The sequence below is a fragment of the Falco biarmicus genome, chromosome 6 (assembly GCF_023638135.1).
Source record: "Falco biarmicus isolate bFalBia1 chromosome 6, bFalBia1.pri, whole genome shotgun sequence".
Classification (NCBI taxonomy): domain Eukaryota; kingdom Metazoa; phylum Chordata; class Aves; order Falconiformes; family Falconidae; genus Falco; species Falco biarmicus.
In genome coordinates this window covers 82,375,919-82,393,680 of record NC_079293.1, presented here as the reverse complement: position 1 = coordinate 82,393,680, position 17,762 = coordinate 82,375,919, and the positions used below count along the sequence as shown (strand labels likewise).

Below are 17,762 nucleotides of genomic sequence, written 5' to 3'. Positions count from 1 at the left end.
GGTTAAAGACTTGTAAATTCTTTTATTTCCCTATTTTTTAGGGTGAGTAGCCAAGTAGTTTTTCTATGCCATTTAGACAGGATTTTTTTGTCAGATACATTTTGCTGTACCTAGTATAGTGAAGAACGTCATAAAGTTTTCATATCTTGCATTACATTGATGGAGTAATAAAACATTTTTGGGGTTATGTTATTCATATTAGCATCCAGATACTGTATTGACTCATCTGCTTAGAGCAAAAGATGTTAAGTCTTGACAAGAAACCAAACAAAGTATTGGATGCGTTGTATTGCTGGTTTAATCAGAATTAGTAACTTTAAGAGCAGTCTTACGGTGGTAGCTCATAAGTAGTCAGTCAGTAGGGTAGCTCATGAAAGTCAACTACAGGATTCGGTCTTTTGATATTTTTTCAGACATATTTGCCCAGTGTACTACTATGAAACTTCTGCCTTTCCACTATTTAAAGAAAAAACGAATGAACGAGCATATATGCTGCATTTGCAAAACTCTAACATAATCTGTTTTTTGCAGAGCACTCTGGTATGACCCAGTCTATTACCCAGCTTCTTGGCAACTGGATCCAACAGAAGGCCCAAACAGGGAGAGGCGCCGCTTGCAGAGGTGCTATCTAACTATTCCAAACAAGTACCTTCTCCCAGACAGGCAGAAACAAGAAGGTAATTGTAATGTTCAGGAATAAATCTGAATTTTAATGACTTACTGTTTAGTTTTGTGGGCCTTACTGTTTGCTTTTTTGTATAGGTGTGATAAAAACTCCATTATCTTACTTATTTGAAGACAAAACACATTCTTCTCACTCTTCTACTGTAAAGGACAAAGCAGCAAGTGAACACATAAGGTAAGATTTGGGTAACACCACCTCTTCCCACCTTCTGCCATTCCAATGAAACAGTTCTCACTTTTTTTTTCAAAGTAAACATTATAAAACAATCAAGGGAGATAAGAGACCAACGTCAAAAGTAGTAGGGTTTTTGCTATACTCTTAAGCAAAAGGTCAGCACTACCAATACGTACATTTTCTGAGTCTTAAAACAGTCTATCTCCATGACTTCAAAAATCAGTAAAAGAAAATACCATCTGGTGTGACATGGGAATGGGAATTCTGTGGCATAACCTCATGAGATTTCTTTACTTAATTGTCATTTATGATATCTAAGACAGGCAGTGCTACTAGATCTGGTAGGTCTTTCCATCAGTGTTAAAAGCAAATAGTGTTTTCATCCTCTGCTTCTACCATTGTGTTACTCAACTTTTCAGTTGTGTCAATTTACCACCTGCTACAGGCACTAACACTGCCTAAAATAACAGCAGTGAACACGCAAAGAAATAAATACAAATACACTAATGTGCAAGTCTAGAAAGTTGAGGTTCTATTTTCTTTCACTCCTTGGGATTTGAACTCTTAAAGTCATAGTGTTGAAAAGTCGTTCTTAAACTGTAGCTTTTGAGGCTGTTAGTTTTAAGTATGTGCCAAAAGGTACACAAATCCATAAACAGTAATATGTTCTGAAATATTTCAGAGTTAATCGAAGATGTATAAGCGTAGCACCTTCTAGAGAGACTGCTGGTGAACTGTTGCTGGGTAAGTAGAATCTTCAGTCCTCATGAATATCTTTTTTTGTATAAGATTCTGCTGTATATATAAGCTTGGCTGATTTTTTTAAGTAATTCATCCGTTGCTGGACTTGTGGATTAAGATTAATTATAGATCAGTTCTGCCTTTCTTCCCTACTGTTTGCATGAGTGCTATTTCCACTGTAGTAAAGTCTTAGTTGCAAAGCACGTGCTAAAAATGTGAATGATAAATTCTATTTCTGTCGATGTTGCCCAGTAATCTTAACTCCTGGACGCTTTTTGTAACACTAAGATATTCAACAAATAGTCATATCGTGTACCCTTTTGCAACTTTTTTTCCTGCAGGAAAATGTGGCATGTATTTTGTTGAAGACAACGCTTCAGACACAATTGAAAGTTCAGTAAGTATTAGAGCATATTGTCCAGCTTTAATTTTCCAAGCTATGACCATGAGTACTTTTTGTGTACTGCCACTGAGATTTCTGGAGTACTAGTTAATGTCCTTGGACAAGGCCAGCCAAACCGATTAGTTTGGGTTCAGTGTTGCTTCTGTTGCCCCTGGCTGTGGTGGAATCAGTGATGAGAGCAGAAAACAGGGAAGATGTGGGCCTGGGGCTGGGACAGAATGAGGAGGGGGTGACGTGGGGAGGCTTCTGCACCTTGCTATCTGTTGCTCTGAGTTCATCAGCACGAGTGCACAGAACTTGCTTTGGTCTGCACCTGAGATAATTGGCCTTACTGGGAGCTGGAGCACAAGCAGAACAGAAACTCACAAGTGTATGAATTGTGCTGCACTCTACAGCATCTGATTCTGGTATTTTCCATTATAAAGGATGTTCTAGCTCCTCCCTTATCCTAGACAAGAGAGGACTGTGCCATGGCCAAAACCAGGACTGGTCTAATCCTTCTGACTTACAAAGGCTCTGATGTATTATTTAAGTTTATACATCCAGCAGACCTCTTAAAAAAATAAAGATATGGGTTATACTGTTGAAAGCTGTAAACTGTTTTCAGGGAGCTCTTCCTTGCATCCATTAACCATGCAGCTCCTGTGGTTTAAGATGTTACCAGCTGTTGTGCTGCTTTGTCCTTCATAGAAGTGTCAGAACTGGGATTCATGGCGAGGCTTTGCTTGCTCTGGTTGGCTGTCCAGTATTTTAGTGTAAGAGCCAGTGAGAATGTGGCATTGTGTGCTGGTGTTGGATAGGGAACTGGAGCAGCTGAGGGGTGTGCATGATGTTCTGCCCACTGCCTTGAGCAGGGTGGAGGGTGGGAAACACGAAGAAAATCACACCCATGTCTTAAAGTATAACACCAAAATTAGTTTGCCTTACAGTATGCTGTATGGTTATAAAGTGGCTGCATTGGAAGGTTTCTTGTTTGGACAATCTATCTAAAATAACTTTTTCAATTGTAAATTCTGCAGAGTTTTCATGGAGAAACCGAACCAGCATCATTTTCTTGGACCTATGAGGAAATTAAGGAAGTTCATAAGCGTTGGTGGCAGTTAAGAGACAACGCTGTGGAAATATTTCTAACAAATGGCAGAACTTTACTCTTGGCTTTTGATAATACAAAGGTAATGTGGCACTGCTATGTAAATATACATCAAAGCATTTTGCTGTGTCCTCATAATGTGCACGTTCTTTTAAGGAGACCTGTTGCATGGACTAATTAAATTGTGCCTAATAATACCTTTGAAAAACCTTTGCTCGGCTAGACTTCTAGACAAACACAATCATGTTGTAAAACACATCTGTCTTAAGACATGAAAGAATCTTAATAGTAAACGCTATTTATTCCATTACAGCAGATAATGTGGACATTTTTAAAATGAGATAAACTTACTAAGTCTTAGTTTGAAGCTTTTTAAATTATATGATTAAATCTATGGTATTTTCTTCTAGGTCCGCGATGATGTGTACCACAACATCTTAACTAACAATTTGCCTAACCTTTTGGAATATGGAAACATTACTGCTTTGACCCACCTGTGGTGCACAGGACAGATTACTAACTTTGAATACCTGACTCATTTAAACAAACATGCGGGCCGTTCCTTCAATGATCTCATGCAATATCCAGTATTTCCTTTTATACTTTCTGACTACACCAATGAAACGCTGGACCTAAATGATCCATCAGTATATAGGTAATATGAAATGTTTGGAACCGGTTATTTTCAAATATTTGAAGTCATTATCCAGTATAGCTTTTCAACTTCATTGTACTAAAATGCAAGCATATGTGAACGGAACTATTCACGGACAAGCCTCATCCATAATAACTTGGGCTTTTTACAATAAGTGGCTGCTTCACCTCGGATATTTCAAGTAAAATGCCTAGTATTAAGAGTGTGTATATTTAAAGGGTGCTCTGAATTGGACTTGACTTGTATACTGTCTTAATAGGGTATGGATAGTCCACAGATCTAAGTAAGAGCTCTATGTTTAAATCTGTGTGATTAATTTCCAGGCCAATTAGCAAAAAAAATTAAATAGAAAAGGAAAGAATATTGTAAACTATTTGGCCAGTTACAGAATCATATTGTCTTCATTGTGAAGACATCCAAGTGAATTTCCCACCTAAATAAGTAAAAATGATTTAATGTTTGTGTGCACAGAGGCTTTGCCTTTATATGATGCCTCTTGATTTGATGGAGGCACGTTGCATTTGCATGCCTGTGACTGTGCTCTGGGGTAGCCTGTGGCTCTGAGTTTGCCTTTAGCACTAACTAGAAGCGGCCTTTTTATTTTCTGAATTCTATTGTAAAGCACTATTGAGTTTCGCTTGTCCTTCTCATGATATTAAATGCATTATTAAATGGTGTGAATCAACATCTTTATATAAACGACAAGATATTAGTACTACTTCTGTTACAGAAATCTGGTCAAACCAATAGCTGTGCAGTCTAAAGAAAAAGAAGATCGTTATGTGGACACTTACAAGGTAATTTGGATAACTCTTTTGCTTCTTGCCTTTCCTGTGTAAAAATGATATGGAGGCTTCAATTTTCTTTAACATATATTGATGGGGGGGGGGGGGAAACGACAAATTCAGTATTTTGTCTATGGAATTCTCATTTCCAATATGCTACGTTTCCTGGGAAATGTTTTAAAACATGCTTGAAATGTGTGTGTGTCTGTTCCTGCACCTGAAATCAGAAATCAAGTTAGTCTTTCCATGGGATACTGCCACGGAGGTTAAATTAGTATCTTAAGTATGAACATACATACATACATATTTAAAGATCAGGAACTTGCTGCTGGTTATTTGAAATTACTTCAGTGGAACTGTGGCTATTCTTTGTTTGGTAAAAGAAAAGCTGTTTTTTTCAAGTACTCTTATTTTAACATGTCCTATTATGATTGCAGTGCTCTTTGTTTTGCTCTTTAGAATGTTTTAAAGGCTGTAGGAAATAACAGCATGCTGGGGAATGAAAGCATTTGCAGCTGGACCTTCAAATCTATGTCTATATCATCATGGTCTAGTGTAGTATTTGCAAGTACTGTTTTTTCCTTTTAATATTGAAAAGCCTGTATAACGACTCTGCTCTGTTAGAAAACAAGAGGGAAGGGGAAAAAAAGGGAAAATAATATATGGAAAACAGGCAAAAGTGGCTTAAGACTCTGGTACCTCACTGGCTTGTAAATATGATCACGTCTTTAGTCACTTAAAGTGTGCTTGATTCCAAATTGATTTTAAATGTATGTTCCTCTAAAAGTTTTAAGTTTTATTCCTAAACAACTTAGGCAAGCTCTTATTTTTGTTATTGGAATGCAGTCTAAGTAGGAGGCTTATGATTTATTTTTTTCCTACTGCTTTTCTAGTATTTGGAAGAAGAGTACCGCAAAGGAGCACGAGAGGATGATCCAATGCCCCCTGTACAACCATATCACTATGGATCTCATTACTCCAACAGTGGAACTGTGCTTCATTTCCTAGTCAGGCTGCCACCTTTTACTAAAATGTTTTTAGCCTATCAGGGTAAGGTTATTTTTGCTTGCACTTGCCTCTCACATCAGGGCCTTGTCCCAGTGACCCAGGAATGTGATTTGTTACTCTGTTTTAACATAGTTTATCAATTCCAAATAGCTGAATTCACTAAAAAGAAATCTGGTATGCTATCACAGTAGAGCTGTTCTGAAATTATCAAGCTAGACCATAAAGCTGTACATCTTTTACTTATACCTTGGTGCATGTACTATAAAAAGCTGACCTTCATTTGACTTGCAGTCTCTGTAGTTGAGATGGAAGAATTCTAAATGCTCTCAGCTAACTAGAGAGCAGTCACTTGGCGTTGCAGATGTGCAACAGTTATCTATCCATCATCTATGTAACAAATTTGGTTTGGATTTCTTTACAGATCAAAGTTTTGACATCCCAGACAGAACTTTTCACTCTACCAATACAACCTGGCGACTCTCTTCATATGAATCAATGACTGATGTAAAGGAGCTTATCCCAGAGTTTTTCTACCTTCCTGACTTTCTGGTTAACAGAGAAGGTATGCTAAAAGGATAACTGAACTATATACCCACAACAGCTGTACAGTAGAGCCTATGGGTTGAAACTGCAAACACTGGTATCGCTTGATTGAATATGTTAAGTTGTAGATGTAGGGAAGAAATCTGGCACGATTTTGTGGGGTATGCTAAAAACTGTTATGTAGGACTTAAGGGAAGTTTTCTCGTAATTATGTCAGAGGTGCAAAGGAGTTTCCTGTTGTCTGGTTTTTCCTTTTGAATGAGTATGTACAGCTTGAGTGTGTTTGGGGGGAATTGTTAATGGTGCTGCTTTGTTGATCAGCAATCGCTGTGCTTAATGGTTAGTCTTCACAGAACCGTAGGAAGACCTTTTTGAAGTTACTGTCAGCTAAAACGTTGGAATCCTACACCCCTGTTTCTAGGTTTTGATTTTGGAGTACGTCAAAATGGTGACAGAGTTAACCATGTCAATCTTCCACCCTGGGCTCGTAACGATCCTCGTCTATTCATCTTGATTCATCGTCAGGCGTTGGAGTCTGACCATGTTTCCCAGACGATCTGTCACTGGATTGACTTGGTATTTGGTTACAAGCAAAAAGGCAAGGCCTCTGTTCAGGCTATTAATGTCTTTCATCCTGCAGTAAGTATTTAAGCAGTGTGTGTGTTCGTTGTACTTGGTGGCATAACGGGGGAAAGTTTGGTCTGACTTGCTTGGAAAACATCCGGCATGAAGCAAGAACCCTTGCTTGTGAGGTGCTGAAGAATAAGAAAAGGCTTTAACTGTTTCAGTGAAAAACTCGTAAGATCCCAGGGACTGTTGTGAGACTTAGTGAATTTGTTTGTCTGTCTTGCCTTGAGATAGGCCTGGAGGATGATCAGGGGCTGAGACTTTCTGGATAGTTCTTTGCAGGGGTGTACAGGTATTGTGTTGGTGTATACCTGCTCCCATCTCACTGAAAAGAAGCCTTTCATTTAGATAGATTGTGCTGCCACTTTTGATATGCTTAAAATAATTCAGTTTGTCCTGAACTTTCCCTTCATATATGTTTTATGTTTTGTCCCCAGTAAACTTGATTTCAAATAAGTCTTTATTTAATGTAAAGCATTTCAGAGCTTCACTACTTAATTGTAACACGGATATGTTGGATGATATTCTTTAGCTTCAGTCCTTACTATCACAGAGTTTGCTCAGCCAGCCAGTCCTGTTTTCAAATGCATTCAAATGTGTTTGTGTGTGTTGTATTCGTTCTATAGCTGGAAGAGCTAATAAAACAGTAGTGTTTGGCAGCAGTGGCTTTTCCTTTTCAAGTAGCCATCCAAATGCTTTCCTTCCTCTTCCTTTTTTGTGCTTAAGTATTGATTTCATTATTACCTCAAATTTCAAATCCTAAGTTTGTGTGGGTGTGTTCATTGTTTTTTGAAGTGAAAAGGCAAGGCCTTTTTGAGCTGAGGAAAAGTATATGGTACATAGAGAGGCATGAAAAAGACAAGTAGCAAGAGAATTTCCACTCTCCTGAAATATGAAGGCTCTTTCACCCTCCCCACCCCAAAATAGAGCTTTAATGTGTTAATAAGAGGTATGAAAACAAACATTTTCAATTCCTTCTTTATCAGCAACCCTTCTGCTTATGCACAGAGTGAAGGGCTACTAAGAAAACCTCTGTGACAGAAATTAGTCACGGAATACATGTAGGGGCAATTCACATGATAAATCCTAAAGTGGTAGTTATCTCCAATAAAGAAGTGATGACAACAAGGTTACTGTTCTCAGTAGCTCTTTAGTCAGCGCAGCTGTTGTGGGTTGGCTTCTGGTCCAAGTCTTAACCAAACAATGGAAGAGTCTGCCTCTAAACTCACGTGCATGTCTTGAGAAATCTTTCCCAAAGACAAAACTCAACAAGCTTGTTTTTGCCCCATCCTCTTTTTCCTTTTTCTTTTTCTTTTCTAGACCTATTTTGGAATGGATGTTTCTGCTGTTGAGGATCCTGTTCAGAGAAGAGCCCTTGAAACAATGATAAAAACATATGGGCAAACACCTCGCCAGCTGTTCCATGCAGCACATGTTAGCAGACCTGGATCCAGGCTTATCATGGAAGGAGAACTTCCCGCTGCCATGGGATTACTCGTGCAGTTTGCTTTCAGAGAAACCAGAGAGCACACTAAAGAAATAATATATCCAGTATGTCATTTTGAATTGCCAGATGGTTTAATTAACATTCATATGCTGTAATTATTCTACCCTTACATTTACAATTTCCTTCCTAAAACTGCAACTTTCTATCTATATTGTACTGTAAAGAAAATACACCAAATTAGTAAATTTATAGCAAAAGTTATTTTCATGCTTTGGTGTTATATTGTCAAACAAAGAGAGATCAGAATTTATCTGTTACAGCAAAGAGGTGTTGGAAAGCATTTAATATTTTATAGTCAGTGATGAATTCTGGAATCTGTGTGCAAACCTACAGTAAGTAAACACATACTGTGCTTTTTTCCATCCTCAAATTTTTCATTGTCTGTGGGACAACTCGGCTTTCTTCACTTCAGACGCTTGTTTTCCAGTAAGTCCAGTGAGAAACTGAATCCTTGCATTTAAAGAAATCTGTACTCTTTACTAAACTACCTGAACTACAAGCTTGCTATCTCAGCCCTTAAAGAAGTGGAAAAACTCCCTTAAAGTGAATAGTTTAGCTGATACTACAGTGCCTCATACTTGTCTGTTATTTTTAGAATACTTCAGCAGTCCTTACCATGTGTTTGCTCACAGGAATGTGATATAAATGATTCTCTTACTGATAAAATAAGATTTTCCTGAAAACTTTTTACTGCCTTTTAACTTGAACCTTATTTATGTTTGGTTTAGAGTCCATTACCATGGATAAAAGGCTTGAAGTGGGGAGAATACGTTGGTTCCCCAAGTGCTCCAGATCCTGTTGTCTGCTTTAGCCAGCCACACGGAGAAAGGTTTGGCTCTCTCCAGGCTTTACCAACTAAAGCTATCTGCGGTTTGTCCAGCAAGTTTTGCCTTTTGATGATATATAGCAAAGAACAAGGTATGAATGTGTGCTTATTCTCTACATGCAGAACACGCACAAGAATGAGCCATAAAAAATTAAACCTAATGCTACCATTATTCTCCAGCAAACTTCCCAAAGGTAGTTACCTCTGCCAACGATTGATTTGTAAATCCAGTTACAGTTTCCACACGTGTGGTATCTTTCCTGGAGGGTGGATTTTACTTGCAACTTTCAAAATTGCATAGAGGCATCCTGTAATTAAGTTGATATTTTTCCTTAGTGGTTGGAGCATGAGGATTTAACTTTAGAATTTGGCAGCAGATTCACTCCAAGAACTGAGGAACAGATGAAAAGAACATGTGGCAACAGAAAGGAGAATTAAAGGAACAGTTTTTAGAAACAGAATAAGGAAAGTTCAGTGAAAAGCAGAGGTGAAGGATCTGTTTTCAGATAAACTCCTCAGAGGGATTCCTATTGATAATGTGCGGACAGGTTCTAACATCCTTTTGTTTTCTTCGTAACATATACTAGTGAAGATCTGGGGTTTTTATAAATCAATGGCTTCACATTTAGTCAACAAAAATACGTAACATTCTCCTTGAAGTTATGAACAATCATTTCTCTTAACAGGGAAGTGTTGTCAGCCTCTTCCCTTTTTTCTCCAATCCCAATAGATGCAATGTTTCTTCAAAAAAGCTTTGTCCAGGTTGCAGACTGTCTTTGGAGAACACGGAATGTCTACATGGTTTCAGAAAACTGTGTGTTCAAAATACAGTACAGATTAAGCCATAGCCTAACACAAAAGTTCTTATTTAGAAACTTTGGAGGTTTTTTTGTATTCTAACTTGTGGTAGAACATGGACCTGAGATTTTTTCTTGCTGACTCGGTGATCAACTCTTTGGTTGCGTATGTGACCCAGTATTATATGCCTGCCTTCAGGTGTGAGAAGCATGCACAGTACTGATATTCAGTGGTCAGCTATCCTGAGCTGGGGATATGCCGATAACATTTTACGACTGAAAAGCAAGCAAAGTGAACCTCCAGTAAATTTTATACAGAGTTCACAGTTCCATCAGGTAAGAAAAAAAAAAGTCAGTCTCTTGGTCTTCAATTGAATATCGCTAGTTTAAGTGGTGGCCTGACTTGGCAGTAGGTAGTCTTGCTTTCATTTTTGAGATGAGCATCCAAACGCAACTGGTTTTAATCTGTTTGATTCTCCTTTGAAACGTATCCCTCATTGCTCCAGTGTGCCTCATTCCTGGATGTGTTCCTGTACTAGGTAAAGATCCCTTTTGAAGGCATTAGATATTTGTAGCTTTTTCCTCCTATGGAATATTGGTGTGGTTTTATAAAACCTTAGGTTATAAGCCAAGAAAAATAAATACAGGAAAAAATTATAGATGGCGCTCATCAGAAACAGAACTCCAGTTTAGGATTCCTCTGAAAAAGATTGTCGAAGAGATTGTTAGGGAACACTGCATAATCTCCATTACACACCAGTGGTTGGGGAGATTCTTCCAAAAGGATTTTGGCTGATGATGTGGCTGTATAGATCTAGGAGTATGCAGTAATTCACTGCTCTTCAGCTGTGAATTCTGGGATATATTTTCCCTCTTTACTTTGCTTCTGAAGTAATAACAAACATGACATACAGCAGGTATATTTTACTCTCTGATTTCTTCAGCTTAGGTATTTTACATGTTTTTTTCTTAGGATAACCACTAAAGAATCATTTTGACCAAATGCTATAGCATAATGGAAATAGCAGTAAGAATAGTTTCTGTTCTAATTTTTTCTGGGTTTGTGTTGTCTTTCCAAGGTAACAAGTTGTGCTTGGGTGCCAGACAGTTGTCAGCTGTTCACAGGTAGTAAATCTGGTGTCATCACAGCGTATATGAACAGATTCACTAGCAATACGGTAAGTTCCATTGGATAGGATTTATATTTAAGGATTTCACCATATTCACTATTACAGTAATTTTTTTTAAAAAAAGGAAGTATGAGAAAAGGGGACTGTGGTGTATTCAGGATAATATTGCTAAAACAATCAAGTACTTGTTCAATATTTATTTTTTGACATTAATACATAGATTTATCTCAGCATATTTATTTGTGGATTTTTCTGAAGCTGTTCACATACTGCTAACCTTCAGTCAGCCCTCATCAGCTGGGTGCATTAACTGATCACAGATACAGCTCTGATTGTATTCAGGCTAGGGCCTGGACTTGAGGCTCTCTGGCACAATGAAGCTCCCTACATTAAGGAGTAACTTTTTCGGTGAAGGAGACAGCCGTTCATAGCCTTAACTGAAACTGGAATACATTTCCCCAAAATAAACAACATTTCAAATGCAGAAGGCACTTGGAGCCAGGATGAAGTCTCAGATGGTATATATAGTAACCACTAAGCCTTTTCACTTTGTCATGTTCCCCAAGGGGAAAAGCTGTCAGGAGGGAAGGGAGAAAAATAACTTGCATTACTTAATGCATTATTAAAAGACACTGAGATACTAGTAGAAATCGCACTGATACTATGTGGTAAATAAGCATATTACGAAATCACAAACAGAACTTGAAATTAATCTTCTGATTCAGACTGAGTTTCTGAGCTTCTGTCTGATTCTGTCCAGCAGTAATTTCTACTCTTCATCATTCTAACAAAGAGTTTGCAATGTTCTTGACAGGTCATTTTAGGTGTGTTGTCTATAGGATTACCCATAGCAACAACTACACTGGTTTTTCATTTAGCTTGATACAAGCGTCGGCAAACACTTTGTGGTATCGTATTCCCTGATGCTCTTGATTCACTACATTAGCATGGGCTAGAGAGAACCTTGGTGCAATCTGCTGTGCCTACCCAGTTTCCCATTTTCAACAGTGACAAACAGCAGATGCTTAGACTGGGAAAAGCACAAAAACATACAGTGATTTCTTCCTTGGCTTTCTCTCAGTTTCTGGTGATCTGCCACTCAGACTTTGAGCTCAGCAGCACTTGGGAGTTTAAAAAAAAAAAAAGTAGAGCTTGAAGCCTGCAAGCTTCAGTCAGTTGGATATCAAGTCGGGCACCTTAACTGCTCACCAGAATAGTGAACTTGTAAATAACCTGTTCTGAAACTTGGATTCCAGTTTAAATTTCTTGAGGTACTAAAATGGAAATGCAATACACTTGCCTTCTGCAGTGCTAAAATGAAACTCTGGTAGTAGGGTTGTGATTCTTGAGTTCCCTCCATTTCCTAGGAACAAGTGGTGATTTTTTTTTTTGTTCATTTGCACAGATGTTGTCTTTGAGACAGTCTTTGCTGAATTTCTCAGCACTGACAGTTTTACGTGCCCCAGGCAGACTGACCTTGTGCCAATTTTGTAGCTCCTGTTGTTGAGTCAGTTACCCAAGTCAGGGCTGCAGGGAATGCAAATGTGCTTCCCAGCATCTGTTCTGTATGCATCTTGTCAGCTGTTCGGTGATAAAGTGAACAGTCTGTTATAAAGCACTACTTGAAACATGAATGTTTTGCCCTGTTTCACATTTATACAAGTTCAGTGCACAGGCATAAAACAGATACGTTTTTAATTGGATATGGGAATTCAAAGGCGTGCTGTCAGAATTCAAAAATACCTTCATGTTGTACTTCAGATGCTCTGTTTTTCCTAGCCTTTAAGATGGTCAAAAAATGAAAGTGCTGCTTTGAAACTGATCTGTCTTGATAAGTCTGTAAGTTCACAAAAACTTCAGCCAAAGGTTTCTGGTTGTAGAAATTACTCCAGCCTTCACTTGCTGACTGTTCAGTTGTCTCGCAAACAGAAAGAGACCACTTCAGTGATCAGTTGGAGTAAAACTAGGCAGAGATTGTTTAAATTCTCCACTCAAGTGCTATAGGTGGTGCTTTGGGGTAACCAACAGAAAGACCTGGTATGTAAAGGTAGATACAGACCTGCATCAGATCTAGATACTGATTTTGTCATCTAAAAAACAAGTGGGAAGTAAAAAGGGGATAGTATTTTAGGCATGAAGTGTTTATTTCGTAACTCATTAGACCTTAATACAGTTGGTGCTAAAATCACAGCTTGTCTTACTACAGTATTGTTACAATAACCCAGTGAAGAATCAGCAGACCATTGCTGTTCGTGCTGTAGATAGAAGCTGCTACAGGTGAATCCTGCTTTCAGTTCAAGCGTTGAAATGCAGATCAACAGCAAACGTTTAAAGGAGATGGGAGGTGCACAGTAAAAGGGTTATCAAAATCAGTTCTTTGGAAAATCAGAAGTCTTGTTGTTAGGGAAGAAAAATTGTATATTTTTTTTCTTTAAACTGAGCAAGGATACAAGAAGGATCTGCATGTGAGATTGACTAGATACTTTCATAACTGCATCTTACTTGGATGAGATGCTCAGTAGCAAGAGGAAAATAGCAGGTCTTCCTGTTGCAAAAGTCAATACACTTTTTTGACAACACTATATAGATTATATTGTCCCTTGTAGAAAATTTACATGTCTTTCTGCAGTACAAAGTAATTGTTAAGCATATGTATATTTTTATCTTGTCTTTTTTTACTTCTAAACTTTTTGTAGACCTGTTATTTGAATCTTGTACCCTTATGCAAAAACGCAGACAATGCGCTCCGACACATGGGCGGCAACAAGTAGAAAAATGTTCAGTTCTTTTTTTACAAAGTCTGTTCTAATGTCTGTACAGCAAGTTGTTTTAAAGCATTAGTATTCTGATTAAGAAGTTCCTTCAACTTAGCCAGTTTTCAGGAAGTCTGAATAATTTGAAATGATAAAACTTGAATAAGAAGTGTTATTTCAATGTTAAATTTGCTGCTTTAATTTTTATCTAGCAGTTGCTGTATTTAAACTTGATTTCCTGCATATTTTTCCAACTTGGCACCAACTTGAGGAATTCCCAGTAATTTACTGTACACAGTGATAACTGCTGAGCTGGGTTTTCCTTCTGTGTTTCTAAGTGCTTCCTCGAGATGCTAAAAATATTGAGGACTGTTATTTTCACTCTCATGTGGAAATAGCAGGCTTGCAAAAAGCGAATCAGCTGATTTCAAGGTGTGTAATTGAGACAGAAGTACAATAGTTGTTCATTTCAGTTCATCGGACCACGTCAGAACGTTTCCTGAGACTAAAGCATTGGAAGGAAAAAGTTGAACATTAATGTTCAGTATGGCTTATCACATTATAAAGCATTAAACATAATAAAGCATTAAGTGTTGCTAAACTGATGACATTAAAAGCAGTGGGAACCATTTTTTGAAATCTAAGAATTGAACTTGTCCGGAGGCTTATCCTTTTCTGAAAGATATTAATTCTCTTTCATGAGTTCATGTTTTATCTTTCAGCCTTCAGAAATAGAAATGGAGTCGCAAGTCCATCTGTATGGTCACACAGCAGAAATAACAAGCTTGTTTGTGTGCAAACCATATAGTATAATGATAAGTGTCAGCAAAGATGGAACCTGCATCATATGGGATTTGAACAGGTACAAATATATATGTAACGGGTACAAGTATGTATAACTATTTCCAGTGGCTGCCTTCTAAATACCCGTTTTCCATCTTTTGGGTATCTTTACCCTCTTAAAGTTAACTGAATTTGTTCTGTGCATTATCAATGTGAAGTCAAACTCTTACTGTTTTTTTTTCTCATGAAGGGTACTGAAATTCTAGAATGAATATGAAAAATACTATCATTGTGCAAAATGTTGATTGAAGTTAATGTAACTCTTAAATATTTTCCTCAAAGAACCTTTTCTGTGTTTCAGCCTGGGCTTTAGGCTTGTTCTCTTTATTTTCTTCAGGCTGTGCTATGTCCAGAGCCTGGCTGGACACAAGAGTCCTGTGACTGCAGTTTCAGCTAGCGAAACAACTGGTGATATTGCAACAGTCTGTGATTCAGGTATATTTGGCAGTTGGCAAAGTAGTTTTGACTTGCAGACCAAGTAAATAATGAGAATTGCTAGTAAAGTAGTTACTGAGTGTGTTAATCATCTGAGGATGCATTTGGTCAAATAGGAGCGCTTTTTTTTTACATAGTACCATAGAAGTTTCTCTAGAAATTACTAGGCAGATCTTTTGAGTAAAATGTAGCAATATAAAAGCTAACAGCTTGATCTCTTTATAAGGAGACTTAAATTTCAACACATTCCTGGGAGACCTAAACTCTGTCAAGTTGGCTGTTTTCATTTTAACAGAGATTTGTTGTCAAAGGTATGGCTCTTCAGGGAAGTACAGTGTATTAGAGTGACAGATTTTTTGTTATTCACTGTATCACTTTAAATGTGTCCGTACCCCTGGAAGCAAATATAGATTCTCCCTCATCTTATGTTAAAGCAGGTTTTTGTCCTATCGTGTTTTCCACGTGGTACCGTTTCTGGACAAGAACATTAAGACCTATTTGAGCAGTGGATTTTTGAGTATTTCATAAATCTGTATGCTCATTGACTTGAAGATTGGCTGAGTGCTACAAGACTGTGTATCTGTAAAGCAGGGCTAAGTCAGCGTCTATATATTTTGCTGTCTATAAGAATACCTGTGTGTATTAACTTAAGACTGCGAAGGGGAATAGGCTCTATCTAAATGACAGAATATTGTTCCATTGATCCAGGAAGGTAAAGAATAAGAAGGAAGAGAGCTGAACTTTGTTTATCCATATTGTTAGAAGGCAGTTATTGACCCAGTTCTGTCTTTGTCCAGGACAGCTTGCTTTCTCTTTTGTCTTGAGTAAGATAGGTCTTACTGAAGTGTCTTTTAGCCAGCTTTTCTTACTGTAGTCCTCCATGGACTGAACTGAAACTAATACTTGTCCAAATTGGGGGAGGGGGAAAGAAAGCAAAATACCACTGTCTGTAATACTAAAGGACAAGGGGGAAATTGTTCTGGCAGGTTCGGAAACCTAGTACTTAGTTTTTAAACTGAGATGGAGACTTTCAACTCCATTTCTGTAGCTCATCATAGTGGTTTGGTTTTTTTTTTTTCTGGAAAGGATTGTGTTCTTTAATTGGCAAGGGATGGGAGCGTCAATCCCTTTTAAGACAAAGCAGTAGCTAGGCTATTGGTTCTTTGATAGAATCAAATGATCCCAGAAAACCAGGTAGGATAACTGTGCTTGCTATTTTAAGTATTTTGCTTAAAAATGCAAGCCAGGGTACAAGAACTAGCTGTTTACATTAGATAATATGAATTCCCCATTAGTGCTTCCCTGTTAGTACAATAAAAGTGGTCATTAAAAGTAAATTTGCATATTACTTTGTAAATACAACGTTCCATAAACATGAGTGGTATCTTCAAAATCACTGCAGTGGCTTGGTGGCCTGCGTGTTCCCTGCCACAAAAGGAGGGAAGGAGGTAATTGTTTATTTACTGTGGCACACATCGCTCGGTCATCAAACCTTCTGATCTTTCAAAAAGTCAAATTCTTTAACACTTGAAGATACAGTTGCATAGATCTAGTTGTGGTCTAGAGGGATTTTTAATACTCCTACGCTGTGTTCTGTTGCAGTTGGAGGAGGCAGTGATTTGAGACTTTGGACAGTTAATGGCGATCTTGTGGGACATGTACACTGCAGGGAAAGTATTTGCTCTGTTGCTTTCTCTAACCAGCCTGAAGGAGTGTCTGTCAACGTGATTGCAGGGGGGCTTGAAAATGGAGTTGTAAGGTAAGCATTTGAAAGTTGTTATTAAAATGCTTTACAACTTAGGCTTACAGCTAATTAATTTTTTTACACAAATATCATGCTGATATTTGGCTTTAAAGGTGGACAAGAAGGGTCCGTTTCCAATCCTAGTAGTTGCTAAATAAGTTATGCTTATCACTGAAACATTTGTAAAATTAAACGTGAAGAAAAATGACTCTTTCTTTCAGACTGTGGAGTACGTGGGACTTGAAGCCAGTACGAGAAATAACATTTTCAAAGTCAGCCAAACCTATTGTAAGGTAAAAAGATCTTAAGTATACAATAAATATTTTTTTTCTCGGGGGGGGGTGGGGTGTGTGTGTGTGGTGGGGGGGTGGAGGGGTGGGACACGACGACAAACAACACCACAACAAAATAGCTTTTTGTGTTGAATGTGGATTTGACATGAGAACAGGGGGTACACACCCATGTCTAAAAAGAGCAATGTAATCCTACTAATTATTCATGAAGCCAAAATGAGCGCAAGTATACCGTATCTGTAATGACAGTAATAACTAGGTTCTGCTGCTGGCAGATAGAAATTAGCAGGATTCCCTTGGGAACTGAACAATAGCTACTCTCCTTATTCTTAACGTTTAATATTTTTTCCTGGAATCTGTAAAAAATTATGAGATAACTTTGTCAGACTCAGACAAGAGTTTTTTCTCCCTCAGAAATAAATGAAAACACTGCATTTTCCCTAACCATTTTTTTTCTGATGCTGGAGGGAAACAGTAGAGAAAGGAGCGAAGGCAACTTAGATGAGCCTGGCAGCTGCCATTTTAGAGTGCTTGTGTGATTTTTGAGTCCCCGTGATGATTTATATAAGCAGAATTATTCCCATGCCAAAGTGTTTTCAGCACACAAAGGATTGAGTCTTTGATATCCCCAATGGTACAGTAGTCTGCACAGAGGTCTTACAGTTATGCCAAAATTTTATCACCTTAACGTTACTGTAGTAACTAATAACTCTGGAAAAAATG

The 17,762-nt window shown here is 37.9% G+C and overlaps 1 protein-coding gene across 3 annotated transcripts in view; it reads left to right on the top strand.

Annotated features, from left to right (window-relative positions):
- LYST (lysosomal trafficking regulator) overlaps window positions 1–17,762 on the top strand; it is a 96,739-nt gene that overhangs the window by 76,168 nt on the left and 2,809 nt on the right. For 2 of the 3 annotated variants that reach the window (XM_056342888.1, XM_056342887.1), the window contains exons 35-52: window positions 532–677; window positions 763–859; window positions 1,542–1,603; window positions 1,942–1,997; window positions 3,023–3,175; window positions 3,504–3,748; window positions 4,479–4,545; window positions 5,427–5,583; window positions 5,963–6,103; window positions 6,506–6,723; window positions 8,032–8,262; window positions 8,947–9,136; window positions 10,041–10,177; window positions 10,921–11,019; window positions 14,447–14,586; window positions 14,905–15,002; window positions 16,605–16,761; window positions 16,968–17,039. In XM_056342888.1, coding sequence (XP_056198863.1) covers window positions 532–677; window positions 763–859; window positions 1,542–1,603; window positions 1,942–1,997; window positions 3,023–3,175; window positions 3,504–3,748; window positions 4,479–4,545; window positions 5,427–5,583; window positions 5,963–6,103; window positions 6,506–6,723; window positions 8,032–8,262; window positions 8,947–9,136; window positions 10,041–10,177; window positions 10,921–11,019; window positions 14,447–14,586; window positions 14,905–15,002; window positions 16,605–16,761; window positions 16,968–17,039 — 2,466 coding nt within the window. Of the gene's footprint in view, window positions 1–531; window positions 678–762; window positions 860–1,541; window positions 1,604–1,941; window positions 1,998–3,022; window positions 3,176–3,503; window positions 3,749–4,461; window positions 4,546–5,426; window positions 5,584–5,962; window positions 6,104–6,505; window positions 6,724–8,031; window positions 8,263–8,946; window positions 9,137–10,040; window positions 10,178–10,920; window positions 11,020–14,446; window positions 14,587–14,904; window positions 15,003–16,604; window positions 16,762–16,967; window positions 17,040–17,762 lie in introns of those variants that run through there. The other variant, XM_056342889.1, reaches the window with a different exon arrangement.